Source organism: Leptonychotes weddellii, chromosome 10 (assembly GCF_054177405.1).
Source record: "Leptonychotes weddellii isolate Sample4059 chromosome 10, ASM5417740v2, whole genome shotgun sequence".
NCBI classification, from domain to species: Eukaryota; Metazoa; Chordata; class Mammalia; order Carnivora; family Phocidae; genus Leptonychotes; species Leptonychotes weddellii.
In genome coordinates this window covers 4,932,730-4,957,011 of record NC_138378.1, presented here as the reverse complement: position 1 = coordinate 4,957,011, position 24,282 = coordinate 4,932,730, and the positions used below count along the sequence as shown (strand labels likewise).

At 56.6% G+C, this 24,282-nt stretch overlaps 1 protein-coding gene across 2 annotated transcripts in view; it reads right to left on the bottom strand.

The window, feature by feature from the left end:
• Positions 1 to 3,420: 3,420 nt before the first annotated feature.
• The window catches only part of PMEPA1 (prostate transmembrane protein, androgen induced 1), a 53,085-nt gene continuing 32,223 nt past the window's right edge, over positions 3,421 to 24,282 (bottom strand). The window contains exons 2-4 of one of the 2 annotated variants that reach the window (XM_081832537.1): positions 13,245 to 13,396; positions 8,090 to 8,143; positions 3,421 to 7,613 (exon numbers count right to left, since the gene is read on the bottom strand). In XM_081832537.1, the coding sequence (XP_081688663.1) occupies positions 7,065 to 7,613; positions 8,090 to 8,143; positions 13,245 to 13,396 (755 nt within the window). In that variant the 3' untranslated portion in view covers positions 3,421 to 7,064. Of the gene's footprint in view, positions 7,614 to 8,089; positions 8,144 to 13,244; positions 13,400 to 24,282 lie in introns of both variants that reach the window. The other variant, XM_081832536.1, reaches the window with a different exon arrangement.

Genomic DNA, 24,282 nt, shown 5'->3' with positions numbered 1-24,282 from the left:
CCCCCCCCCCCCCCCCGCCGCCACCCGAGGGCAAAGGAGCCCGGGTATTTATCCCCCTACTCCCATCACCCAGGCTGGCTGCTCCCAATGTCATCAATTCCCCAGCACTTGTGGTCTGCCGCGTCATGGGCAGAGAAGCTTTCAGAAGCCAGAGAAAGCCTCAGGCTGTGGGATGCAAGTGCTTTTAGCTAGAAGTTGAGCCCACGTGGACAGACATGAAAAGGGCCAAGGGGAGGTGGGTGAGGCCTGGATGTCATTTGCTACATCTCTCTGCACATGTTACTCCTCTTGGGAACTGAGACCCTGGGCTGGTGAATTGGCTGGAAAGGTGACTGGGGAGGATTTGGATCCAGATCAAACGACCGCAGAGCCCGGACCGATGCTTTGCCTCTTCCCCTGCATCTGCCCATGTCTGTAAAGAGCAGGCAGGAGTCTAACTATGAATTTTAAAAATTCATTTTAAAACTTGTTCACTCAATTAAGTTGGATGCTTTTAAAGACAAATTTAATTATTTTGAGTTCAATAAAAGCCTTTTAATAAGATGAACATCATGATTTCAGGCCTCCACTTTCAGGCTTATCAGTCATGGCGAGGTGGGGACACAAAGGGAGGGAGGGAAGAGGGGGGAGGGCACGGAGGGAGGGGCGGTGCGAGCTGGCCCGCACGCACACACACACGCACACGGGTGGGTATTTATTTTAAAAATTTATTCGCACATTTAAATCCATCATTTGTTCCAAATTATTTGTGAAGCTTATAATGTTTTGTTTTATTTTTAGAAGCAGTTCTTTTCCTTCGGTACAACTGTACAAAGTGTTAAAGAAAACGCGACGCCGACTTGGCACAAGCTTGCTGTGTGTTCTGTCTCCCCTGTTGGCGCTAGTCTTCCTCGCTGCGAACGTTCCGTCTATGCCTGCGGCTGAGACAGGAAGCCAGACACACATGCTGAAGTAATTTCAACAAATATCAACTCAAACCCAACTTGAAGTAGTCACAAATGGCAGGGCTGCCTTCCCAGCCCGGTGCAAAAGGAGACTGCACGGTCTGCACGCCGCGGAAGCCTGGCTGGGCTCCGTAAGAGCCTCCTTCTTTCAGTATCCACGCACTAACTGGTCCAGCGTAATGGCAGCTGCTGTTCTGAGCTGCCTGGCCCCTGATCCCCTTCTTCTGGTAAGTCCCCCTAATTTTCCTTTAGAGAATCGCCGCTCTCCCTTCTCAGCGCAGGTGGACCGCAGGGAGCTGGCCCCACCTGCAGGTCCAGGGCGGGGCGTGGGACTGAAACCTGGCCAATCAGAGCATGCTTTCCCTGCGACTACAGGGATTGGCTCAGAGATGGGCACATGATCCAGGCCAGGCCAATGGAATTCAATTCTGGGACTTTTGGGGGAAGGATAGGAAACTAATTTCTTCCCTCTTGATTCAGGGCAGTCCCGAAATGAAGCTGGAGAGAAAGTGGGCGCCAGGAGAGGAAAATGTTTGAAAGGGAAATTAGAAAGGGGAAGAGCAGTTTGATGGTGGAGACAGACATCCTGCTAATGTCACAGTGTGCACGTCTGGACCTGGCGGCATGTAATCTAGCCCTGCTCTACCTGTTGCTTTGCACTTACAAGAGTCAACAATTCCCTCTTCTGCTAACGCCAGCCTGAGTTGGGTTTGGCTCACTTACTAAAGAAAGAACTAACTGACTCCAGATCATGGCTCTGTGGGGCTGTTTAGGGGCGCTGCTGAGTCTCCTCTTGGCCTCTGCTCATGCAGGCACGTGGTTCACTCTCTCCCTTCCTTTTCTCCCTAACATCTCCGGACTTGAAATCCAGCCTCCCCTCATCGTAACAGCACAGTCTCCTGCCCTTGTGGTATTGTATTGTGGTGCCAGTCTACGGGAGTGTCTTGAAAACCAGAAGGTGGGTTCCTTGAGGTCAGAGGCTGCCCCAAGCAGTGCCCAGCATGATGCTGTGCTTAAAAAAAAAAAAAAATCAGATGAATGAGATGAGACCTCCCCAAACACACTGCCAACTTCAATCAAGAATTTGACATGGTGCTTGGCACCTAGTAGATGCTCAACAAATATTAGACATTCTGATTTCTGCCTTCATTCTGGACTGATTCAGTTATATCTGCATTGAGCTGAAGTCAAAGGTGTGGGGAGGGTCTCCTTTCCAGTTAGAACCCAAGATGTCCTTCATGACTACTCACAGGCACTGCCATCCACCCTTTCTACAGACGAGGTGACTGAGGGCCAGCAAGGAGAGTGACCACTAATGAGAGGCTGAAGAGTAATGAGCTCTTTTGGTTTCTCTTCAATTTTCTTTTCTTTCCTTTCTTTTTCCTTTATTTCCTTTTTTCTTCCTTCCTTCCTTCCTTTTTCTTTCTTTCTTTCTTTCTTTCTTTCTTTCTTTCTTTCTTTCTTTCTTTCCTTCCTTCTTTCTTTCTGAGGTTTTCCGCCACCAGAAAGAGGGAACAAGTAAGACAGATGTGTGCCTCAAGTTCTGCCCTGATTGCAGGACTCTGTACTCCAGGAGCTTACAGAACTGTGGGGATGAGGACAAACAATGGTCATCCCTGGGGAATCAGCTGTTTGGGCTGATTTTTTAAAAACCTTGACCAGATGTCAAAGATGGTTCTAATTAGAGAAGTAAATGCGAGTTTCTGTTGTGGGCACTGCGGGTAGCCCACTCAGATCCCCTGGGATCCCTTTTAGGCTCCTGTCCCCCCTTCCCCGGCTTCCATGGGCGTTGCTAATGGCCAGTACCTGGGAGCATCCTCTGAGGACCACCCTGGGGCTTGTGAAACTCCCCACTGCTGCACTTTGACACACGATAAGCCAGGAGCATCTGAGAGTCTACTTCTCACCCAGAAGCACCTTACACCCCAGAGCTCCCCACAGGTCCCTTTGGGATCGTTGGGAGCAGGCTGAGGCGGGGACTTTGCCTTAAATCATCCCTACCTTGCTTCGTTTTTCCTCCTTTGTCCTCTTCCCAATTCCCGTAACTGTCTCCTCTGGGAGCACACCCTTGATGCATCCCCTCATACAAATTCATGCCTCAGTGTTTACTTCTGGAAACGACCCACCTTCGGCAATTTCTTTCTTGCAGACTTTATCAGAGCTTTTGGCATGTTACAGAGAATCATTTTTTCAAGAGGGAGGAAAAATAGGTAATGTCCTGCAAGATCTTTTAACCCCAATTAATAAAAGGGGTGGTTGATTTTAACCACTTTTAGTAGAACCACCTGCCTGAGCTAGTGTTTTCACTGGGCTCCCCGGATGCGGCCTGAACTAGAACAGAGGTCTAAGGAATTGCTCAGGCCCTCCAGCAGCTCATCAGGCTCTCTTCCACCCTGCTAAATGGGCCCTGGGGCTGTTGCCGAGAGCGGTGGGGGACAGGGGAAGTCAGTGTGGCCAAAGAAGTAAAAAAGCCTCATTCCAAAGAGTTGTAAAATTTATTGTATGAGTATTGCAGCTTTTCAGAACGTCATCATTGCCACTAATGATTATTGATACACAACAAGCGATTTCATCAGGCCTGTGGATTGGCATCCAAATACAGAGTCTTACGCGCAGCCACGTGGGCACAGCACCCAGCGAGCCACGGAGAATTTACGTGAGTTTAACTTGAACAGAACTTGGGAGACGGGGCTGCCAAGGAGAGCGGTTCCAACGCCAAGAACGCAACCATCAGCACATCGCCATGGACGCAGGCAGGCGAACGAGAACGCGTGTCCTTCTGGGCTCTATAGTACAGCAAGATTTGAAGCGCAGTTTCCAGAAAAAAACAAACACAAAACCAAACCAAACCAAACACTTATTTTTCCTTATCACTGGGATGTTTTATGGATCTGGAAGCTTTGTGTGCATTTAGAAAGCAATTTCTGAAACATACAATTCACAGAGACAAGGACAGGGAACGGACTCGGTTCTTGCCCTGCCCTGGTGTTCACTAGACGCTGGGGGTGGGAGTGGGGGGAGTTTTAGCTCTTTGCAAAGAACACTGGGCTTCCGGGGGGTGGGGTGCGGGGGACAAGGGATGGCTCTCAGGGCTCCTTGCTAAGTCGGTCTGCGGAGACCTGGCCTTTGTGGGGGAGGAACCGTGATTGACAAGCAGGGAAACGATGAGGAGTAGAGGAAGCCCAACCTGGTCCCCCTCCAACCAGCCACTGCCTAGGACCCCAAACTTTTTACTGGCAAAAGGAGGTCGCCTCAGTGGTGCTCAAAGCCTTTTCAAAGATAATGGCATGACAGCCAACACCTAGAGGAATGAGTGCACCAGCTCTGGGGTCCAGCAGAGAAACCGAGAGCTTAGCTCCAACAGTCGTTTCCAGAAACACACCCCACCGGTTTTCTCGGGATGCGCCCCGACTTTGACTAGCTGCTCTGCCATGAACCTCTCCAACTGGCATCTGCGGGGCATGAAGCCCAGGGGCTCTGCAGCATCGAGCCCTGGACTGCATTCCTGGGGTGCAATCGGAGGGGCGTGCTCTGCCCTCAAGCCAGCTGAGGTCAGGAACCCACTCCCCTGCCTCCTTCCAAACACCGCAAATGCCCACCGCACCACCAAGCAACAGGAGTCAAACAGTTTGCCTCAAGAGGACCTCGGGAACGCTGCCCACACAACCGAGGGCCACTTCTAGGCTCACAACTCCCATGGCAGTCAAACACAGTATTGGACAAGAGGGTGGAGGGACAGGAAGGGGTCGCCCGACGGAGCCAGGCACACCCACGGTGGAGGGCGGGTGGGGCGGGACACGAGAGGGCGACGGGGATGTTTGAGAAGCAGCAGCAACCCTTTTTTGACCTCGAGTGGGAAGGCCAATCCCCGGGTGATCGTGTCACTGCCTGGGGATGCCCCCAACTGGTGACAAGAGAGCCCTGCTTCCTCAGTAAGGCACTAGGGAGACTCTTCACAGAAAGGAAAGATACAGTTTTTAAAAAATTTTATCTATAAATGTGTCCCTGTACCTTTTAGGACAAATTATACCGATTTCTCTGCACGACTTCTGAAAAGAATCTTCTTTGAGAAGCCAAGTTTAGGCTGAAGACCCCCACAGAGAGGCAGGTTTTATTGTCAACGTGTAAGAACTTTCTGCCAGGCTGGTCAGCAGACGCTCAGACTCCATGTTTATCTGTTGGTCACCATGTTTCTGAAAATGTATATATAAATAGAGTTCAAAGGGTCAGAACTTTAAAAACCGTTCTCAGGTTTTTGTTTAAGTCATAAAAAAGTTGCTTAAAAACAAGTTATTGCCCTTACGTCTCCTCTGATGTTAGTCCGCTAGTTAGCAGTCTGCCAAAATGAAAAGAGCTCCGTGCAGGGGGGGGGGGTTGCTCTTCCATTTGGGGGGGGTCACCCCATGGAATGTGAACATGTCCTCAGTGGGAGGACGGGCCTGCAGCTCCAGCCACTGTCCCTGGTAGATCCCAAGGGACCCCCACTCCACTGTCCTGCCGGTTGCCACTGCGCCCACTCACATACCCTCACCTGCACGCCGTCACCAAGGGGTCCCGCCACACCGAAATCTACTCAGTAAAATCCTGGTAAACGAGCTGCATATCTGCTAAAAAGGCTATGAAAACACAGATAAATAAACACATCTAACATGATTGTTTCCACGGGGAGAGGGGATGAAAATGCAGGAGAGCAGAAGGTAAAGAATTCTGCCTTGAAAACAGAAAGCACAGGTTTGACTGTTTCTCTTGTGTTAACCCTTTTGCATGTCCCAGGAGAAATCTAGGCATGTCACTTTTTCATCTCTGCTGTTCTGTTTGTTGGCCTGTTGGGTGAGAATTGCTACGTAAAGAGAAAAGACAAGGATGAGGTCCAATTCTTAATACTTAGGGCCTTTCTGATCTGCCGGCGGACTCCACCGACCTCAGCTGATAAATCCTGGAGCGGCCGGATCGCCCCGAAGCACTCCGCACAAAACAGCCACCCAAGCCCCTCTGGGGGACGGGTGGGCGGGCGTCCCCCGGCAACATGCGCAGGGAGCGGCTGTCGGCTGGAGACGGGCACCTTAGCCCCTTCCCCGGGTGGGATGGGGGTGGGGGCTTCATGCTTAAAAAAACAGGAGGAAAAACTAAGATTCTTCACTAAGTTTATTTTCATCTCCGGAAAGGCAAAGCCACCACCTGAAACTTGGTGCCTAGAGTAACTTCCTTATTTCATTTGCCATCCGAAGGCTGTTCTGGCTCGGGGTGGGGGGCGGGGACGACACGTGGGACACGTGTCTCCTTCGGTGGGGAATGTATAACAAGGTAATAACCTATCGCTAGCCAGAAGCTTCCACTTCGCAGGAAAGCGGCCCCCTCCGGAAGCCTCTCCAAAATCCGCGTAAGAGCCCGCCCTCTGCCTGACGTCGACTGTGAAATTTCGACATTTCTCCCTTAAAAATCTCAACAGACATGATAGAAGTTTCCATCAAACAAGCACTGACATATTTATATTAAAAAATAGTGCAAAAGCTCAACATTTATATAAATAACTCTAAACCCCTGCTTTGTACTTTTTTTCTTTACAAGGTAATACACGCCTTCTGAGTTGGCACTCAAAAATTGCCATTTTTTTCTCTTCTAGTTCAGAAAACAACTTTTTTTTTTAATAGGCCTCTTCTAATACAAAAATACTCCTGCCCTCACAATACAGTTTCTCTTATTTTATATATATTTATATATATAATATTGCAGATCTTTAAACAAAGGTTTTGTGCAAATATGTCTTTAAAGTTAAGTGAAATCATCATAAACAAACAAAAGAAAAGAAGCATTCACGCACGCAGCTCAACTAGAAACAGGAAAAGACTAGGGTAGATTTTGTGGGGTTTTTTTTTTTCTCTTTTGCCTTCAAGACACAGCTCAACAAAGAAACGTGGTTTTTTGCAAGCTTTCTTAGCTTGTGCATTCAGACCAGACAGAACATGTAAATATTTATACACAGAGAGAGGGGGAGGGGATGGTGACGCGCCGAACGTTGTGGGTGCCGCCCAGTCCTCCTCTGTCTTCTCGTTCAAGAAGTGCGGAGTGTTTCGCCTTTTACCTCCTGCTGCCCCGGCCCCGGCCCAGGCCCCGGCATTCCTAGAGAGGGTGCCCTTTCTGTTTATCCTTCTCTTTGCTCCAGGCAGCTGTGCTCTCCAGGGGGGCGATGTGTGCGTGGTGGAGCCGGGTCCCCTCCAGCAAGGAGGGCGGCCCGCTGCTCTGCTGGTGCTGGAAGGAGGGGGACCCAGGGTAGTGCCCGATGACCTCGCTGTAGGTGGGGGGCGGCCCCTCCATGCGCCCGCCGCCCCCGTAGCACGTGGCGCTGATGCCCGAGTGACTGCTGGGGGGGCAGGGGCCGCCCACCATGGCGCTGTCCATCAGGTCGCTGTCGAAGATGGTTCTGTTCGGGGGCGCGCGCACGGACTCGCGGTTCAGCTCCAGCTGCTGCTCGGGGTCCCGCAGCTGGAGGGTGCAGGGGCCCTGGTAGGGCGGGGGCTCCTCCCCGTCCGACAGCGAGATGGTGGGCGGCAGGTCGATCTCGTGCTGCAGGTACGGGTACGTGGGCTGGAAGCGATGGAAGCGGTCCCGCTGGGTGAAGGGCGGCACGGCCAGACGGTCGGTGGGCCTCGGAGGGGCATAGACCTGCGGCTGGAGGGGGCAGAGCAGAGTGAGGGCACCCCCCCGCCAGAAGCGGGACCCGAGGTCGGCGGGAGGGGGGTGTCCAGCCGCCCGGGGACGCTCTGCTCTCTGGGGAAGGGAGAGTGCGCAGCAGCGGGCACCGCTGAGCCCGGAGTCCAGCTGCGGCCCGACGCTGGGGAGCCCTGGCTAGGAACATCACCACGGAGCTGAAATAGGGGCAACTTCGCTTCTCTCACGTTGCAGACACTGTGGGCCACTCGCTGGGGGCAGGGAGCGTTGGTAACGTCCCGGTGGGGATGATCCCAGCAGCCAAGGGCAATTCTTCAGCGAAGGGCACAGGTGTGAGCCTAGCAGCCACACTCTTGCAGCCAGGGGAGGCGCCTCTGGCTTGGAAAGGGGACCCGCTGGGCGGATGGCCTTAGGCGTCCACTACAGCAGCACGGGGGGCAGGCAGGGAGGGGACTGGAGGCAGAGCGGGGTCTCACCTCTGGAATGCCGTTGCCTGACACCGTGCTCTCCGAGGGCCAGAGGCATCCTTCCTGTGTGGGGACGAGAGGGGCAGGGTCAGCGGGAGGAACAGACCTGGGAGCGCAAAGGGTCAGCTGGCTTTGACCCTGAGGTCTTGTATTTGGAATCAGATCTGGCAACCATCCACTCCTCTCCAGCCCCACCCTGCTACCCTGGCCTGGGCCCGGCCATTTCTCAGACAGGACCACAACGGCCTTGTCACTGATCTCTCGGCTCTCCGTGCTGTGCCCTGAAAACTCATCCCCCACACTCACACTTTCCAAAGCAGACATCTGATTTGTGGGACCCTCCAGCAGCTTCTCCTGCATCTTAGCATGGATCAAATTATCTCGTGAAATGGCTGATGAGGAAGCCTGGCGTGATCTAGCCCTCCTGGCCTTGACCTGGCCCACTTGCTTGCAGTGTGACCTTGGCAAGGTACTTAACTTCACGAGGCAGAATATGCCTGGAGTGCACGTGGCCCTCTGTGACTATATCCAAGTGCTGGGGGCCACGCGGACCCGCTCTCTCGTGCAAAGTGCTATGCATGCACCTGAGGGCCTTTGCCCCGGCCGCCCGGCCAGCTCCGCAGACTTCCTCTGACGCCATCGTCTAAAGGGCCCTCCCCCGGTAACAATCCTGTCGTGGGCTACTTTCCTTCTCAGCAGCGCTCTTATCTGTAATCAGCTTGTCTCTGTATTTATTTACCTCTTTACAGTCTGTCTCAACCTGTGTATCAGGAGCCCAGTCCATAGGTAAAGAAATACTGGACAAAGCTGGTTAATAAGCAGAGTGCCCCCAAATAATGACTCCGTCAGTCAACAAAGGTGCATGAGCCACGACTGCTGTGTCAGGCCTGTCGCTGTCGCCTCATGAAGCTTACACCCTCTGCTGAGATGCCAGGCAGGGCCTGCGGCTCCCTGCATGGGTGGCCGGGACGCATGGGCTCGGAGTGGGGGACAACAGGGCCGACACACCACGTGCGATCTCAGGCCTTGGGGAGAGACCCAAGGGTCAGGGAAGTGGGACCCCACACCAGGATCAGTTTGTCTGAGAGGGAAGCCCAGAAAATGTGGGTTATGTGGTGACAGATCGCCCCGGGCCTGGGGGGACGGATGTCTTCTGTAAATTTTACAGCTTTCCATGGATGTATCTGAGATATAATAAACTGTACATATTCAAAGTACGCAATTTGGTTAAATTTTGGCGTGTGTCCACACCAGAGACCCATCGCTACAATCAAAATAACATCTCTATCACTCCAAAAGTTTCCCTGGGGGCACGTTTTCTTGCGAGTTCACAAGTAAGACATTCTCACCTACTGTCTGGGGCCAGAAGGTGAATGGGGGTGGGGGTGGGGGGGGCACGTGTTGCCCAGAGAACTGCAGTTACCTACATGGCCACTAGGGGGCTCCGTGGCTCCCAAAACTGTCCCACCAGGAAAACACGCACTTACCCCACACAGACTCACTGCAGTCTCTAGTATGTTCCACGTGTTAGGATGCAGAAAGCAGGCATACAACCTTACTGCTCATGTGGTCATCAAAAGCCGTTTCATTACTGGTATTAGTAATGTATCAATCGCTGCCTTGGTGCCAGACTAAGCACTCTTTAAAGCACGATCTCATTTCTCCCAAGAAACCTACAAGGCAGGCCGAGGTCGGTTAGCTGATAGCTGAGTGCGCCCAGCTGGTAAGACGCAGTGCTGGGATTCAAACCCTCACCTGCCTGCCTCCAGACCTACTTGGGCTCAGGCTGGCCCTGGCAGGCTCTGTAGCCCCCGGTCGGGCCACTGGCACTGTCCATGTGTGGGCCAGGAAGCAGATGGGGACATCCACCTGCTCCTCACTAGGGTCAGGAGCCCTGGGGTGGGATGCACGCAGCCAAGGCCAGCCTGGATGAAGTGTGACCCAGATAAACTCCTGCCTAAAACCTTCCTATGAGTCCCTCTGTCCCAGGCTCCGCACGATGTGGCCAACAACCTCTTCCCAACACTGCCCCCACTCCCAGCCCTAGCAGATGGGTTATCTACCTGGCACCACCCAGGAAGCTTTAGAAAACACCAATCAATGCCCCAGGAGCCCCACCATAGGGCACCCAAAACTACCCACCAGCCTCGTCATCTGACTACCTCCAACTTGTGTACCTGGAAGTACTTCCTCCTCCAGGGAGCCCTCCAGGAATCACCCACCACCACCCTGCCTCCCAGGCTCCCACAGCATCTCAGCGCCTGTATGGGCCTGGCCTGTACCCGATTTAGAAGCCTTGTGCCCACAGAAGCCATGTGGGAAGCGGGAGACTCATGCCAGGGCTGATTTGGGGACAAAGAGAACAAAGGGTAGCCCCATCCAAGGCTCTGGCTGAGCCTCTAGTCCGAATCTATCCCTGCCCCACGCTGAGCAGGCCTCACACACAAACCGTCTTCCAAGAGACCTATGGGTGAAGTGGTCATCGCTGTTCAAGATGCATAAACTTTTGGGGAAAAATTAAAGCTGCTAAGGCGAGGAATTCAGAGCAGGGAATGTTTGAAAGCACAGCTCAGGGACGCAGGAACAGCTCAGACATGAGCAGGAGGCTTCCCGGCTGGGGCTTGGCGGCACCTGTGCCCATGCTTACCTGTGCCCAGGTGGACCAGCACCTGCCATACACGTAACACTCCCCTCCCCTGCCAGCCCCAGGACAAGCCCCTTCGGACCCAGCTTCTGTGCCACTGTGGTGGCTAGGTCACCCCTGTGGTTACCATTACGCAACACAGCGTGGCTTCCCTGGGAACAGCATGGGGCGGGGGGGGGGGTGACATTCTAGGGCCAGTGGCGTACCTGCACTTGAGCCTCATTCTCTGACAGATGAGCAAATGGGGTCACCCTGAAAAGGAACCGGAGCAGGACAGTCATGCGAGGGGCAGGCCCAGCCCCAGGCTGACCGTGGCCAGGTCTGGGTCTCCGTGAGAGGTCACGGGGTCCTGAGACGCCTCCGACGCACCCTGTCTGGCGGGGGGTCCCCAAGGGAGCTGCCACACTTACTCCAGGCCTAACGAGGCTCTGTGTTTACCCAGCCGGGCATCCCCAGGGGCCCCTGCAGGTGGCTGGGTAGATGGGGGTGGGGACTTTCCGTTGGCTTCAGGTGTCCAGGAACCAGGGCCAGAATCAGACCCCCCGTCTGGGCACCAAGTCCCAGCTGCTGCCCACAGAGCTGTCTCCCCAGCCCCGCCGACAGCCAGGATCCCTCACGCTGGAACTTAGGCCATCTCCCCAGCCCTCTGGGCCAGCATCATCCTGCCCGTGACCACACACAGGGGGAGGCCGCAGAAAGGCTACCTCCACCCGTCTGACGGACTGAGGCTCAGAAGGGCCAGGCGGCACCCCCCGGGCGTGGGCCGCCCCTTGCCGCAGCACCGGAAGCAGCGCGGACGGGCCTGGGCTCTGCAAAGGGCCCCCACAAGCTGCCAGGCTTGGGGCAAACGCGCCCACCTGTCTGGGCAGCAGTCTCTCCCCCGTGGGGTGGGGTTTCCGGGCTGCTGTGAGCCGGGAGGCCCTGGGGCGAGGGAACAGCAGACGGCAAGGGAACAGCAGACGGCGCGGGCACGTGGGTGACAGCCACCGCAAGCACACACACGTGAGCCCTGGCCTCGGGAGCGGCAGACGCCTTCAGGGCGGCGGCGCCGAGTGCCCTCCGGACCCACGCTGAGCCCCAGGCTCGGGGCACGCCGTGTTCCTGTCGGGGGGACCAAGCGGAAGCTCCCGGCCCTGACACGCTGCTGACCAATGCACTGCGGCCGCAGCCTGATGCCACTGCAGATGCCCTGGCTCCGCCCCCGACTCGGGGCCCGGCCGCCCAGCGCGGGCATCCCCCAGACCCGGGAGGCCACGCCCGGTGCCGCCTCCCTGCTCCGTCGCTGCCCTCGCAGGCTCCGAGATGGGCTCGGGCCCACGGCCCTGGGGCTGCCCACGTGCCACCTTCTCCCTGCAAATCCCGGCCTGCCCTTCCGACCCACTGCCACCAGCTCGTTAAATCACACATCGCCCATGTGGGGGCAGGAACCCCTTGGGCACGAACTCTGCACCCGCGTCGGGTCCACCTGCTAAAGAGTGGGGGGGCGGGGCACAGTGCAGCCCCGACGGCGCAGGGAGTGAGGGACCCTGGCGCTCAGAGCTGCAAAAAGCCAAGTTCCCACCCTGCCGGGCCCCTACTTTATGGAGTCTGGAGGGGATAATTCTGGTTTTCCAGAATGCCCAATGAAGCGCACAATTCTAGTAACATGTCAAAATGCAGTGTTATGTTAGCAGCTAGGACCCCTTTCCAGCGCAGCGTTTGTCCTCACCTGCCTGGACCCATCCATCATCACTTCCTCCTTCAGAGTTCGGCCTAAGAGGCTCATTCTGACCGTCCTGGCCCAACACGGCACCCTGGCATCCTCGGGGACAGTCGCTTTGGTTTCCTTCAGAGCCCTCGAGATCGTCTGATTTAGGTGCTCCTGTCTGTCTGGATCTGGCCCCCAGGCAGCAACCACATGGGGCTTGCTCACGGCCATTCCTCCCAGTGTCTGGGAGAGTTCTAGGCCCTCGGCTCTGTTAAGTGTCTGTCTAGTGAATGCATGCATGGATGCGTGGGTGCTGGATGGAGGGATGGATGGATGGGTGACTGAGTGAAGGGAAGTGCTCGCACGTGGCCCGCAATGCCCGGCCGCTGACTCCGTGCTAAGTGCATCCTCCGGGGCATGACCATTAGCCCCTCTCACAATGAATGGCAAATGAAACCCCATTTCATGGATCGGGGACTGGTCCGAGGGCACGTGGCCAGGCCCAGCGGAGCTGAGAAGGGCCTTTTCAGGGTGACCTGTTGCGTCCAAGACACCAAGAGTCCCCCCCCCACCCAGACGCCTGCAGGCTGTGGAAGAGAGGCAAGGGCCAGGGCTGCAGGGCTGTGGGCTGAGGTCTCATCACGCCTTGGCCTGTGCCTCCAACGCCCTCGTCCATCGCCTGCCCAGCAGCCTCCGCTGTGGCCGCGACTGCCTCCTTCCCGTTCCGGTGCGCACCTGACCTGGGACACCAGGGGGCTTCCCTAAGGGGCATCCCGCTGACACTGGGAGCTCAGGGTGCGGCCGGGAGGGGGGGCGGGGGGCAGGGCACTTACCGAAGAGAGGGCATCTTCTCTCCTCCTGCCCTGGCTGTGCCGGCCGATGAAGGAGCGCGCCGACAGCTTGTAGTGACTCAGGAGGCACGTGATCACCACCACCATGACCATCACCACCACCACGATGATGGCGATCTCAACGAACTCCAGCTCTGCTGCAAGACCAGGGGACACGTGAGTCTTGGGGGGCCGACGCGGCCTTCAGAGCGTTCGCTCACCCCCAACGCACACCCAGCACGTGCACACACTCCCCAGCATGCACACCCAACACAGGCGCACACCCCAACACGCACACACACCCCAACACACAAAGATGCACACCTTCCCCGAAACACAGATAACCCACAAACATAACACAGCGCACATACCCACAGGCACACACATTTATCACAAACACACCCCACCCCCGACAGGACAGGACTGGGTGCAGATCCCCCCACCCAGCTCTCGGGAGAGAAGCCTCAGAAAAACCACATCCCCGGTGCCTGCAGATGCCGCCATACGCCTTTCTTTTTTCTTTTTCTTTTTTTTGGTGGTGTTTTGTTTTTCCCCTCGAAGGCGGAAAAGCCCTCAAGTGCTGGAAAAAGGAGGAGGTTATTTTGATCCTGCCAGAGCCGGGGCGGCTTCTGCTGACTCGTGCGGGTCTGTGTCGAGGCGGCTGGGCAGCTGGCCGTGGCCAGTGCCAGCCGAGCCCCCAGCAACGGGCGGGATGCCAGCGCCGGGTCCTGCCGGGGACCTGGGTGGTGACACGGCAGCCAGCCGCGCCAGGGCCGAGCCCCGCCAGCCTCCTCCAGCCCACGGCTGCCCACCGGGGGCCCAACACCCTGACGCCCGTCGCTAACAAGCAATTAGCCGAGGGCTCCCCAGGGCATAGGTTCAAGCTCAGGGCCACTGACTCAGCTCTTCCTCCTCCAAGACAGACAAACTGCAGCTGGGGGGCGGGGGGGCGGGTGGCAGGGGGGAAAGCGGAAAGCAACAGGCAGCACGAGGTGCGGCTGTGTCAGGGGCTCTGGCCGCTCACGCTGGGTCCACCCAAACTCCAACCCTGCGAGGGCCAGCCCCTCCTGCCTCGGTTTCCCTGCGGCTTCCGGCAGGAAAAGCAATGCGTCCTCGGTGGGAACGTGACTGTTCGCAAAACAGTGGAAGCTTCTCCACACAGAACCCCCCCCACCAGCTTCCTCTCCAAAGCCCTGGCCACCCCCTTCCTCCCACGCAGGCTCCCCAGGGCACCACCTTCTCATGCCACGTTCTGTGTTTGCCCAACTGCACCGATGTTTACCTATTACACCTCTAGTACCTATTGCTGTTATTAAGTCGGGTGAGTCTGCCCACCAGGGGCCATGTGGCAATTTCTGGGCACACTGGCAGCTGTCACAACTGGGGGGCACTCCAGGCTTCTGGTCGGTGGGGGCCTCCTACAGTGCACGGGATGCCCCACGGCGAAGAATGGCGGGTCAACGGCGCCAGGGTTGAGAATCCCTGTCCAGGCCGGAGTGTACATTCGGGACACTTTTATCATCCTATCTCACGGGCGAGGAGAGCAAGGTCCAGAGGTCAAGCGACAGACTCTCAGCCCAAGGGCCTTATGCTGCTGGCTCCTCCCACCCAGCCATCTGCTGGACGACCTCCTGTGCACCCAGGAACTCAACCTGGAGCCTGGGCCTTGGCTCTGGTTCCCAGGTGGGACCGCGTCCCATCTTGCCCTGGAGAGCCCAGGAGGGAGGGCGAACTGGCCAGGGACTTCGGGGAGACCGATCCTGAGTGCTGAGAAGGCTGGGGCCCTGCCCAGCAGCAGATCAGGCAAGCCTGGATGGAACCACTGGAGGGACACCGTCACTCTCCTGCCAGAAGGGCGGGCAGCAGGGCCTTGGACCCAGGAACTGTGGCCACACCTCCTGCCTCCCCAGACAGGCTGGTCCAGGGCCTCAGCAGCCTGGTCTGATTCCCTAGGGCAGGGCCCTGTCTGTTAGGGCCCAGGATAAAGCTGCCCATTCAGGGGACACACAGGCTTGCTTTGTGCAACCCCCACGCCCTCCCTCCTCAGAGGGGCCGACGCCCCGTGCACTCTTCACCCCAACGGGGACCACGGTGCTGGGTTCCCTCCTGCCCCCTCCCCCTCCTGTCTCCAGGGGCCCTGCCCACACCGGCCTGGAGGAAGGGAGGTGGGAAGGGAGGTGTGCGGCTGGCTTGCCTTTGTCCTCGTCCCAGGCCCTGGCCCTCCTCCTGGTGTTTTCCGGGACCCAGAAGGGAGCAGCAAGACAGCAGCTGAGGCAGCCGGGCGGCAGGGGGGCAGGGGGTGAGGCCCCGGCAGGTTAGTGGGGGTGGACAAGCCCTCCACAGCTCTCCTGGCCCCACCAGGCTGGGCCCAAAGGGCAGGAGAACACATTTCTGGGAGAGAATCGCCCCCAGAAATGAACATAGCGCTGCTAGAAACACAAATGTGCCCATCCAGAGCCCGGGCCACAACCCCAGGAAATCCACGTGGCTGAGGGGAGAAAAAACTCTCAGGAAAAGAGAAGCCATGACTGATTTCTGGGCTACATTCTGGAAGCCAAAGGCCTGGGTCTAGGCCCAGAAGAGGAGGGGGACGCCAAGGGTCCCTAAACTCTGCTACAGCTCCATCAGGGGACCCCGCCAGGTGTGAGCCTGGACCTCACCTCCCAGTCCATCCCAGCTTCCCCATGTAAAAGGAGGCTCCGGGCACTGGGTGGCTGTGTGTGGACAATGTGCTCGGCATTCAGGGAGCACTCCCTCCATGACCATGATTAATGGGGGACTCCCATCACCCCAGGACAGCAAAGCAAAGGAAGCCCAGCCCCATAAGCCGACAAAGAGAGGGCTAAGCAGGGCCGCGCTGGATCTTCCAGGCCGGGCCCAGGCCCAGGCCCAATGGCACGGGTGGGTGGGGGCGCTGAGGGGTCCAGAAGAGGCCCCCAGCCAGCAGCTGGTTCACACCAACCCATAAGGCAGGGCACACCTCTGGGCTGGGTGTGCTGGCCTTGGCCGTGGGGTGAGGGGGATCTGGTCCTGCCGACAGCACCTCCATGCACTTTCGTTCTGGGGGCTCCTTCCAGGAGATACCGCCTTTGGGGGACAGAACCCACTCTCCAGGAAACGTGCCAGGAAAGCACCTGCTGGAGAGGTGGCAAACCGCTGGTCACATGTGCACGCCTTCCCCCCCATCCTCCCCACCCCCCAGGCACAGAGCTTCGGGCAGGCAGCTGCCTTCTTTCTACAGGCTGGTGCTGTCCGCTTGGCCCCGCTGGGCAGCTTGGGCTCCTGCATCCCCGGACTCCTCTCTCCCGTGCCCAGGCAGGCTTCGTGAACCAAGCGTGAGCTCCCTCATCCTAGACAGGCACTACTCCTTGAAACCCCAGCCACCGAACAGGCCGGCGGCGGAGGCAGGCCGGCCCCGTGTGGTCACACCTCCTGGATCTCTCCAGAACCCAGAAACCATCCGTGAAGCTCCCTGGCCTTTGGCTGGCAACACGTTCAAGAGTTTTAAAAGAGTTTAAAGGCCCTGGGCAGGCCAAAGGCTGCAGGGCGGGTGGTTTGGGGATTTCCAGCCACGAGAGGAGCCCGAGTGACTCAGCTGCTAGGGGCAGACAGGGGGCCACACTGATGCGGCCTGGCTCCTTCCGTCTGGCAGACCTGCCCTCCACCTGCACGTAGGCCCGGGGCGGGTCCTACCACTGCCCGCCCCCCTCCCTGGCTTTCACCACATGAGTCACAGCCAAAGCCAGCCAGCTCACAGACACAGGGAGACGGGGCAAGGGGAGGTGGGCGGGCTGGTCAACGGCCCAAACTCGCCACAGTCCCTGGAGCTGGTACTATGATCCCAACGGTGACAAGAGCCACGCGGAGCCCGCCTCCCCCACGTCTATGGGTTGGCAGCCACCACCATCGCCACTTTGCAGATAAGCACACCGAGGTGCAGGGCGGAGGCACGCCAGGCCGCGCACCTGCAAAGAGCCGAGCTAGGTCTTCAAGCCCGAGCCCCCGAGGGTCTTGTTCTACTACGTTCTTGCAGCTCTCCCAAAGCGTCCCTTAGTTTCCCCTCCGCGCATCCCGAGCACCTACGAGGATGGCCAGTCCGCCTCCCCGCATCTGCTCCGAGCTGGGTGACCCCGGGCACACAGACCTCCGAGAGCCCCAGTTAGGACCTGGCGTCGGGGCGATGAAATAAACGTAAGAGCTCAGACGAGGCGGGACACAGCGGACACCACTCTTGACACCCCTCCATCAGGTCGACGCCCCAGAAACGCTGAGAGGTTTGCCGGGCCGACTGCCCGGCCGGTGCGCCCGCCTGGTCTGTGCTCCAGGGCCGGGGGTTTGCAGCAAGGTCAGTCCAATATGGTCCCCCCGGGCGACAGCCAGACGCGAGGCCACGAGGGACTCGGCGCACCTGTCCTGCTCCCGCTCCAAGGGCCTGGCCGCAACAGGAGCCCTTGGGAAAGAAACACATTTCTCTCATCTGGTTCCGGGCGGCAGGCCTGCTGGCCGTGGGGAAGGCGGGGGAGCTCTGCCATTTCTCTTCCTAATTTCCCCCTTGGGGTGGGGGAAAGATGCGGCAGGCTCTCGGGGGTGGCCAAGCCTGTCTTCCACATGCAAAGTAAGGTCACTCTAATTTAATTTAGCGTCTTCTTTCCTGGTGAATAATTTCAAATTAACAGGCTCGTCTGCCTCCTCGGAGTGGCCTGACCCTCCCTTCTGTCTTCTCCTCCAGGGACAGACACAGTCACTTTGAGATGTTTGCACGCCCATCTCGGGTCCTTTCCCAGGCCGCCTGACGCCGGAGAGAGGCAGCGTGCGCCCAGCACCCCCTAAATGCCAGGCACGGCCCATGTGCTCTTGGGCATCGCCTTGGTGAATCCTCACGGTCCTTCTGTGAAGCACATACTAACATGCCCACAGCCCACACCGGCTCTACGGATGAGGAGGAGGAGGAGGAGGAGGAGGCTGGCCAGAAGCCACGCACCCCACAGGCCCAGGACCACGCTCCCAGCCCATGCCTTCAGGGCCAGGTTCAGCCAGCTGCCCCACACCCCGCCGTCCTGAGCAGCATGGCTCGGGTTCCAGCAAAGGGCTCGTGTGGAACGGATCTGCTCGCCAGGCGGGGTCAGGACCTCCTGGAGCATCACCCGCCATACTGTCCACGCAGCTAATAGTTGTGGCTGGTGGTACCCACCGCCTCCCTCCAAAGTGGAGGAGAATCACAGGATGGCCCCGAAGGTCACACCAGGCCCTCGGGGAAGCTCTGGGCACCTCTCAGGGCGCTGCGTAGAGATCTAACAGCTCCCATCTCTTCTGCCACTAACTGAGCGCCAAGCACCGGCCAGGACAGGACTTGCTCAGTTTCCCCGACAGCCCCCCGGGGGTGCAGCATCGGGCCCGCCACAGGCGAGCAGCCGAGTCGGAGAGCAGTCCCGAATCCAGGCCTAGCCCGATTCTCCTCCTCCCTGTGGTGGAGCCCCGGCCACTGGGGAAGCCAGGACGCTCTCTCAAAATACAGTCTTTAAATTAAAATTCAATTAAACTTAAATAAAATTGTGGCTTAAGAAGGAAGCCAATTATATTAAAAAACAGCTATCAACTCTCAACCAGATTGGCGATACGGCAAGAGTATCCAGAATTATTTTTGTGATGCGGGGATAGTATGGCATTAAGTATGACCTGGCAGATTTCAATGTGATATGAAATCCGTGGTTTCCACCGGTGACCACGTGGCAGGCGCTGCTGAGGCCTCCGTGGTTTGGAGCCCATGCTCCTGATCCGCTTGGTTAAGGTAAAGATGCATTTCTTTTGCATCCAAGTTTATGGCCCTCTGTTCTTGGTGACAGAGCCTTGACCGGGACAAAGCTCAGGAGCCTAGACTCAAACCCCCGTTCGGCCACTCCCCAGCTGTAAACGGGGAGTGGGCCAGTGCAGAACTGGGCGAATACGTGCTATTCACTCTACGCGGGTGTATGTATAGACACAGCATTAGGTGAGCACGACACGCCTCCCTTCCACAGGTACTATTAAGCGAGTGTGACTGTCACGAAGTTTTCGGTTAATCATCGGAGTAGCAGTTGGGTGCCGGAGCTCATTTCTCTTTCCTCAGCTGGAGAGCTGGGCCAGAGTCCACCTGGCTCCTGCCAGCCCACAGGAGGTTTCCAGACCAGACGACCCCCCGCCCCCTCCGCCCCCTCCGCCCCCCCCCACCCCCCTTGTGTCTGCTCCCAGCAGAGAGGCAGCCAGTTTGCTTCCTGGTTAACAAGCAGCCCGTGCAGGCGGCCCTGTCTGGCCTCCCGGCCGCACACCAAGGAATTAGGAATTGGCACTGTCTGAAATTTATGAAAATCTAATCTTGTTAGACCTGCCTGGATGAGACCCACTGGGGCGGGCTTCATTGTCATTCAGCAGAGCCCCAGCCTGCCTGGGGTTCCAGCCACATCATTACTGCCCCCCTCCCCCAACCGGCCCCCCCCTGCATTTGAATAAGAACCCAGCTCCCTCCCCATGTGGAGTGTCAAATAAAATTGAACCAGACGTCAAAGGAATAACTTTCTGATCACTCCTGGTGCCATTTCAAACACCCCCAACGGCACATTTATTTCTTAGGGTAAGACCATTTATAGGGGGAAAAAAAATGAATCTGTCTTTCTTTTGAGGCTTGAGAGGTGGGCAGCAAATCTAGGCCAGTATTCTCGTTTTTAAGAACAGACCGAACCGCTTACTAAGTGCTTCCTCGGTGCCAAGCAGTTGGGCGTCTGGCACCCATCAGCTGAGCGCACAGCCTTGCAATACTGTCTGGTGCGGTCTGGTGGCCTCAAGGAAAAAGTCACACGCTGGCTAGTGAGGGCGTGGGGGCTGAGGCTCCCTGCACTCCCAATCATGATAAAATCCCAGGATACAGGTTAAGGACATGTTTGGTCCAAAGGCTGCTGGGTTCGAATCCCAGTCTTGCCATTTACCGTGACTCTAGGCAAATCACTCAATGTCGTCATCTGGGAGAAAAACAGAGGGATTGCCTTGTTCCCGCTTCCCATGGCTGCAGTGAGAACTACATCAGCTAATTTGGAGCCAACATGTCCAGGACAGAACCCCTCGAACCAAGACCTGCATGCCCCGGTCAACGCCTGCCCCCTCTCCTCACACACACCCGGGTGGGGGTTGTCTGAATCCACAACAGCTGGCGAAGGCTCACCAACGTGGGTCCCCCCCGCCACGTGAACACTTGACCTGGCATATCAACTTCTGGGCATTCACCTCCACATGCACTCTCTCCCTCGCGCTCACAGTGCTCTAACCACATGTTGAGTAGAAGAACCAAGCACAGCCCCACCTCAGGGCCTTTGCATGTGCCCTTACTTCTGCCTGGGAAAGATCACTTTCCCCCATGCACATGCTTGCTCCCTTCCTTACCTTCCAGCCTCTGTTGCAATGTCCCTTCCTTGGGGAGCATCCCTGGGCACCCTGTCTGGGACGGTGCTCTGCCCCAAGCCCCAAGCCCCAGGACCCTATGCCCCGTGCCTGCTCTGCTTTTCGTCACAGCACTACTCTGCAGTGTTATTTGTGACCTAACCATTTGCTTCCTGACTCTCCCTAGTAGAAGGTCAGTGTCACCCGAGGAGACTCTGTTTATTCTGTGTCCCCAACACCTAGAATCTTCCTGTGATAGCGCACACAAGAAATAACGCTGAATAAAGGATCACATTTGTTCTCGTGGGCAAAGATGAGTGTCAAGATGGCCCCTGAAGGTTTGCACACAAGGGCAAAAATCACCGGGAACCACTTAAACGTCCCCCCGGGGGGGGCCAACACAACCCAGGAAGCCACTGCCCCAGATCTGTGTGCACTGGCACCAAAGACGTCTGGATGACAGAAAGAGAAGCCACCAGACAGGATGAGTCCTTTTTTGTTTAAAAGAGAACAAACATATATATTTAAAAATAAAAGCGAATCTTAGGACGCACGCGTATGTCTATGGGTGACTATCTGCGTCTGCACTGACCGGGGACCAGCAGGACACCTGCAGAATGAGACGGCCAGGCACGGTTGCCCTGGGGAGGACCCACAGAGGGGGCGAGAGCAGAGTCCTGCACGCCCATCCTGAGACACACTTGTCCAGAGGGCAGCCAGACTAGTGAGAGTCAGTGGGTGACAGCTGCGTGCTCTGGAGCTGGGCGGGGGGCCAGGGGGGGACATGCCTAGCTGGGAAGGGTGTGCAGGTGTGCACGTGACCAGGGAAGGAGGGAGAGAGTCAGCCAGGTGAGAGAAGGCTGGAAGTGGCCTCCAGGACGAGGGAAAGGTGTGAGCCTGGACCACCTCTCTTGTCCTAGCAATACACATTCCAAAAGGACCCCCTCGCCCCTGGAGTGGCCGCCAGTCCAGTCCACATAGCCTGCTGTGGGGAGGTCTCCTATGACCCGGTAAGGGATCTTGTCCTAGTTTGTGAAGGCTCATTCAGGTTAGGGGATAAAGTGCCTCTTACTCCCAGGGGGCAGGAGTGTGCACAGCCCCATCTGTTTCTGGGGCTTCACCCCACACATCCCGAGGTCACTTTCTGGGGTGGCCTCAGAGAGGCTGCAGCGGCCCAATGGGGGAGCACAGGGCTGACAGCATGCGTGAGAACCCCAGGGACAGCTGAACCTCCTGACCCACGGCTCCTTCACTCAGAAAAGACAAAGCCATGCCTTTTATCTTTCTTTGCTATTATCCAAATGGAGAGAACTAATGAGATTTTTTTCCTATTGTCACTGACATCGAACATCTTTAAACACCCACTGTCAGCAAAATATCAATCACCGTTCGAGAGTTATTGGCAGAATGGAGTGAGTTCACGGTGAGAACGGTTTCTGCCATTGGACATGACGGAAGTGCCATGGAAAGTTATTTAAAATAAATCAAACGCGTTTTGTTAATTGAGGAGAACAGGGAGCAAATGCGGAGTGGGTCGCACGGGTGAGTAAGTCTGTCTGTCGGTGGTAGTGCTGATAGCCATAATCTTCTTGGAGGGCATTCTGGCAATACCTATCGAAATTAAAGACACGTGCTACCCTGTAACCCAGCAATTTTAACTTCCAGGATTGTGTCCAACGGAAACATGCACAGAAGGCCTGAGAGCATGTATGTATGAGGATCTCTCTGCAGGGTTGTTTTTGTTTTTTTTTTTTAAAAGTAAACAATCGGAGACCATCTAAATTCCCGGAAACAAACCCTGGTACATCCCATTATGGGATCTGATGGGGCCATTCAAAATATACATAAATCTACCATCGGGTTTCTCAACCTTGGCATTACTGACATCTTGAGCTGGATAACTGTCTGCTGTGGGGTCCGTCCTGGGCATCAGAGGGTGTGAGCCGCACCCTCTCCCCACCGGATGCAAGTAACACCATCACCCCTAAGTTGTGACAACTAAAAATGTCTCCAGACATCACCTAATGCCCCCTGGGAGGTGGCGGCAGGGGCAGAAAACTGGCTGAAAACTACTGGTCTAAGTATGATGCTGGGTGGCTGTTAGCAATTACTCTCAAGGAGAAATAATGAAACAGGAACAGCATATATAATATGGACCCGTTTTCACAGCAAAAATGAGGATAATAATCAAATCGTTTAACAGGAATACTTCTGGAAGAGGAGGCCATGCTTTTTACTTTCTGTGTTTCTATACTGTTTGCATTTTTATGGCAAATGTTGATCATTTTAACTCTTAAACTCCTAACACACGAAAACAATTCAGGCACGTGTGTGCTTGTGTGTGTGTTTCCGAGCGTGGCTCACAACGCCACTCGGGCTCGCCCTCGCCCCTCGGGAGGCACCGTGTGCTCCTTAAAAACCAGCAGATGTTTCTCTCAATTACCAATTTTCAAGAGCCTGGTGTTTCCCGATGGGAGCTGGGATGGCAGCCCCAGGAGAGGGGAAGGAAGCCCAGGCTCCCTTTCCAAGCCTCTCGGACAAAAAGCACCACTCTGGACCAGGGGCCACGACGCGAATGGCATGTGGCCACTTGTCAACGACTCCTCGACCACTCCTGGAACTAACCTGGGAATTGAATTCCCCGGAAAAATAGCTCCCAGGAGGCCAGGCTCCCGGTAAACCCTGCAGGTGACAGCCGCCATGGGGACTGTTCCCAACACCAGAGCCTGCAGGGCCCACAGTGTTCAGCAGCTTCCCAAATCCCATTTGGATCAGAAGGGGGCCTCGGGCTAGGGACCGAATGTCTGTGCCCACCCCCCAGCCCCCATGCCTAGGTTGACACCTTAACTCCCAGTGTGGCTGTATTTGGAGATGGGTCTCTAAGGAAGGAAGGTTAGAGAAGTTGTGAGGGTGGGGTCCCGAGTTTACAGGATTGGTGTCCTTGTAAGAAGAGACACCAGAGAGCTCATTTTCTCTCCCTCTGCACTCACACATGGAGGAGGCCATGTGAAGACACGTGGGAAGCGGCCGCCTACCAGCCAGGAAGACAGCTCTCCCCAGAAACTGAATCTGCCAGCACCTTGAACTTGGACTTCTGGCCTCCAGGACGGAAAGAAAATACATTTCTGTTCTTTAAGCCCCCAGACTGTGGTTATTTTGTTAGAGCAACTCCGGCTGACTAGGACACCAGCTAGAGGAGCTAAGCGGAGGGAATTCAACCACCAGCTGTGGGGGGCACCTGTCCAAGGGGGGGGAAAGACTGAGGGAGACACCGTCCCTTACGCACCCCTTCAGGACAGGACAGCCAGCAGCCGGGCCTCGACCTCCATGCAGGACATCAGGGGCTTTTCCCGTTCATTCACTCAAGCAGCACGTACGTCCTGTGCCCCCACCACATGCCAGGCCCACCCTGGAGCTCAGCTGTTCCAGGCAGCGGGCACCTGAAATCCTACCGTGATTTGTCCTTTCCGCGGCAGCACAATTCGAATCTGTGCTCCCGGGCACCTGGCTGGATTTCTATGTGGGACAGACGGATGATGACCCGAAAATCTAAAGCCCTTCCACCCGTGAAGATACAGCCTGCCCTGTGTCCCGGTCTCTGGGGCTTCACTGCCCCTTCCCGAAGCTCTCTGGG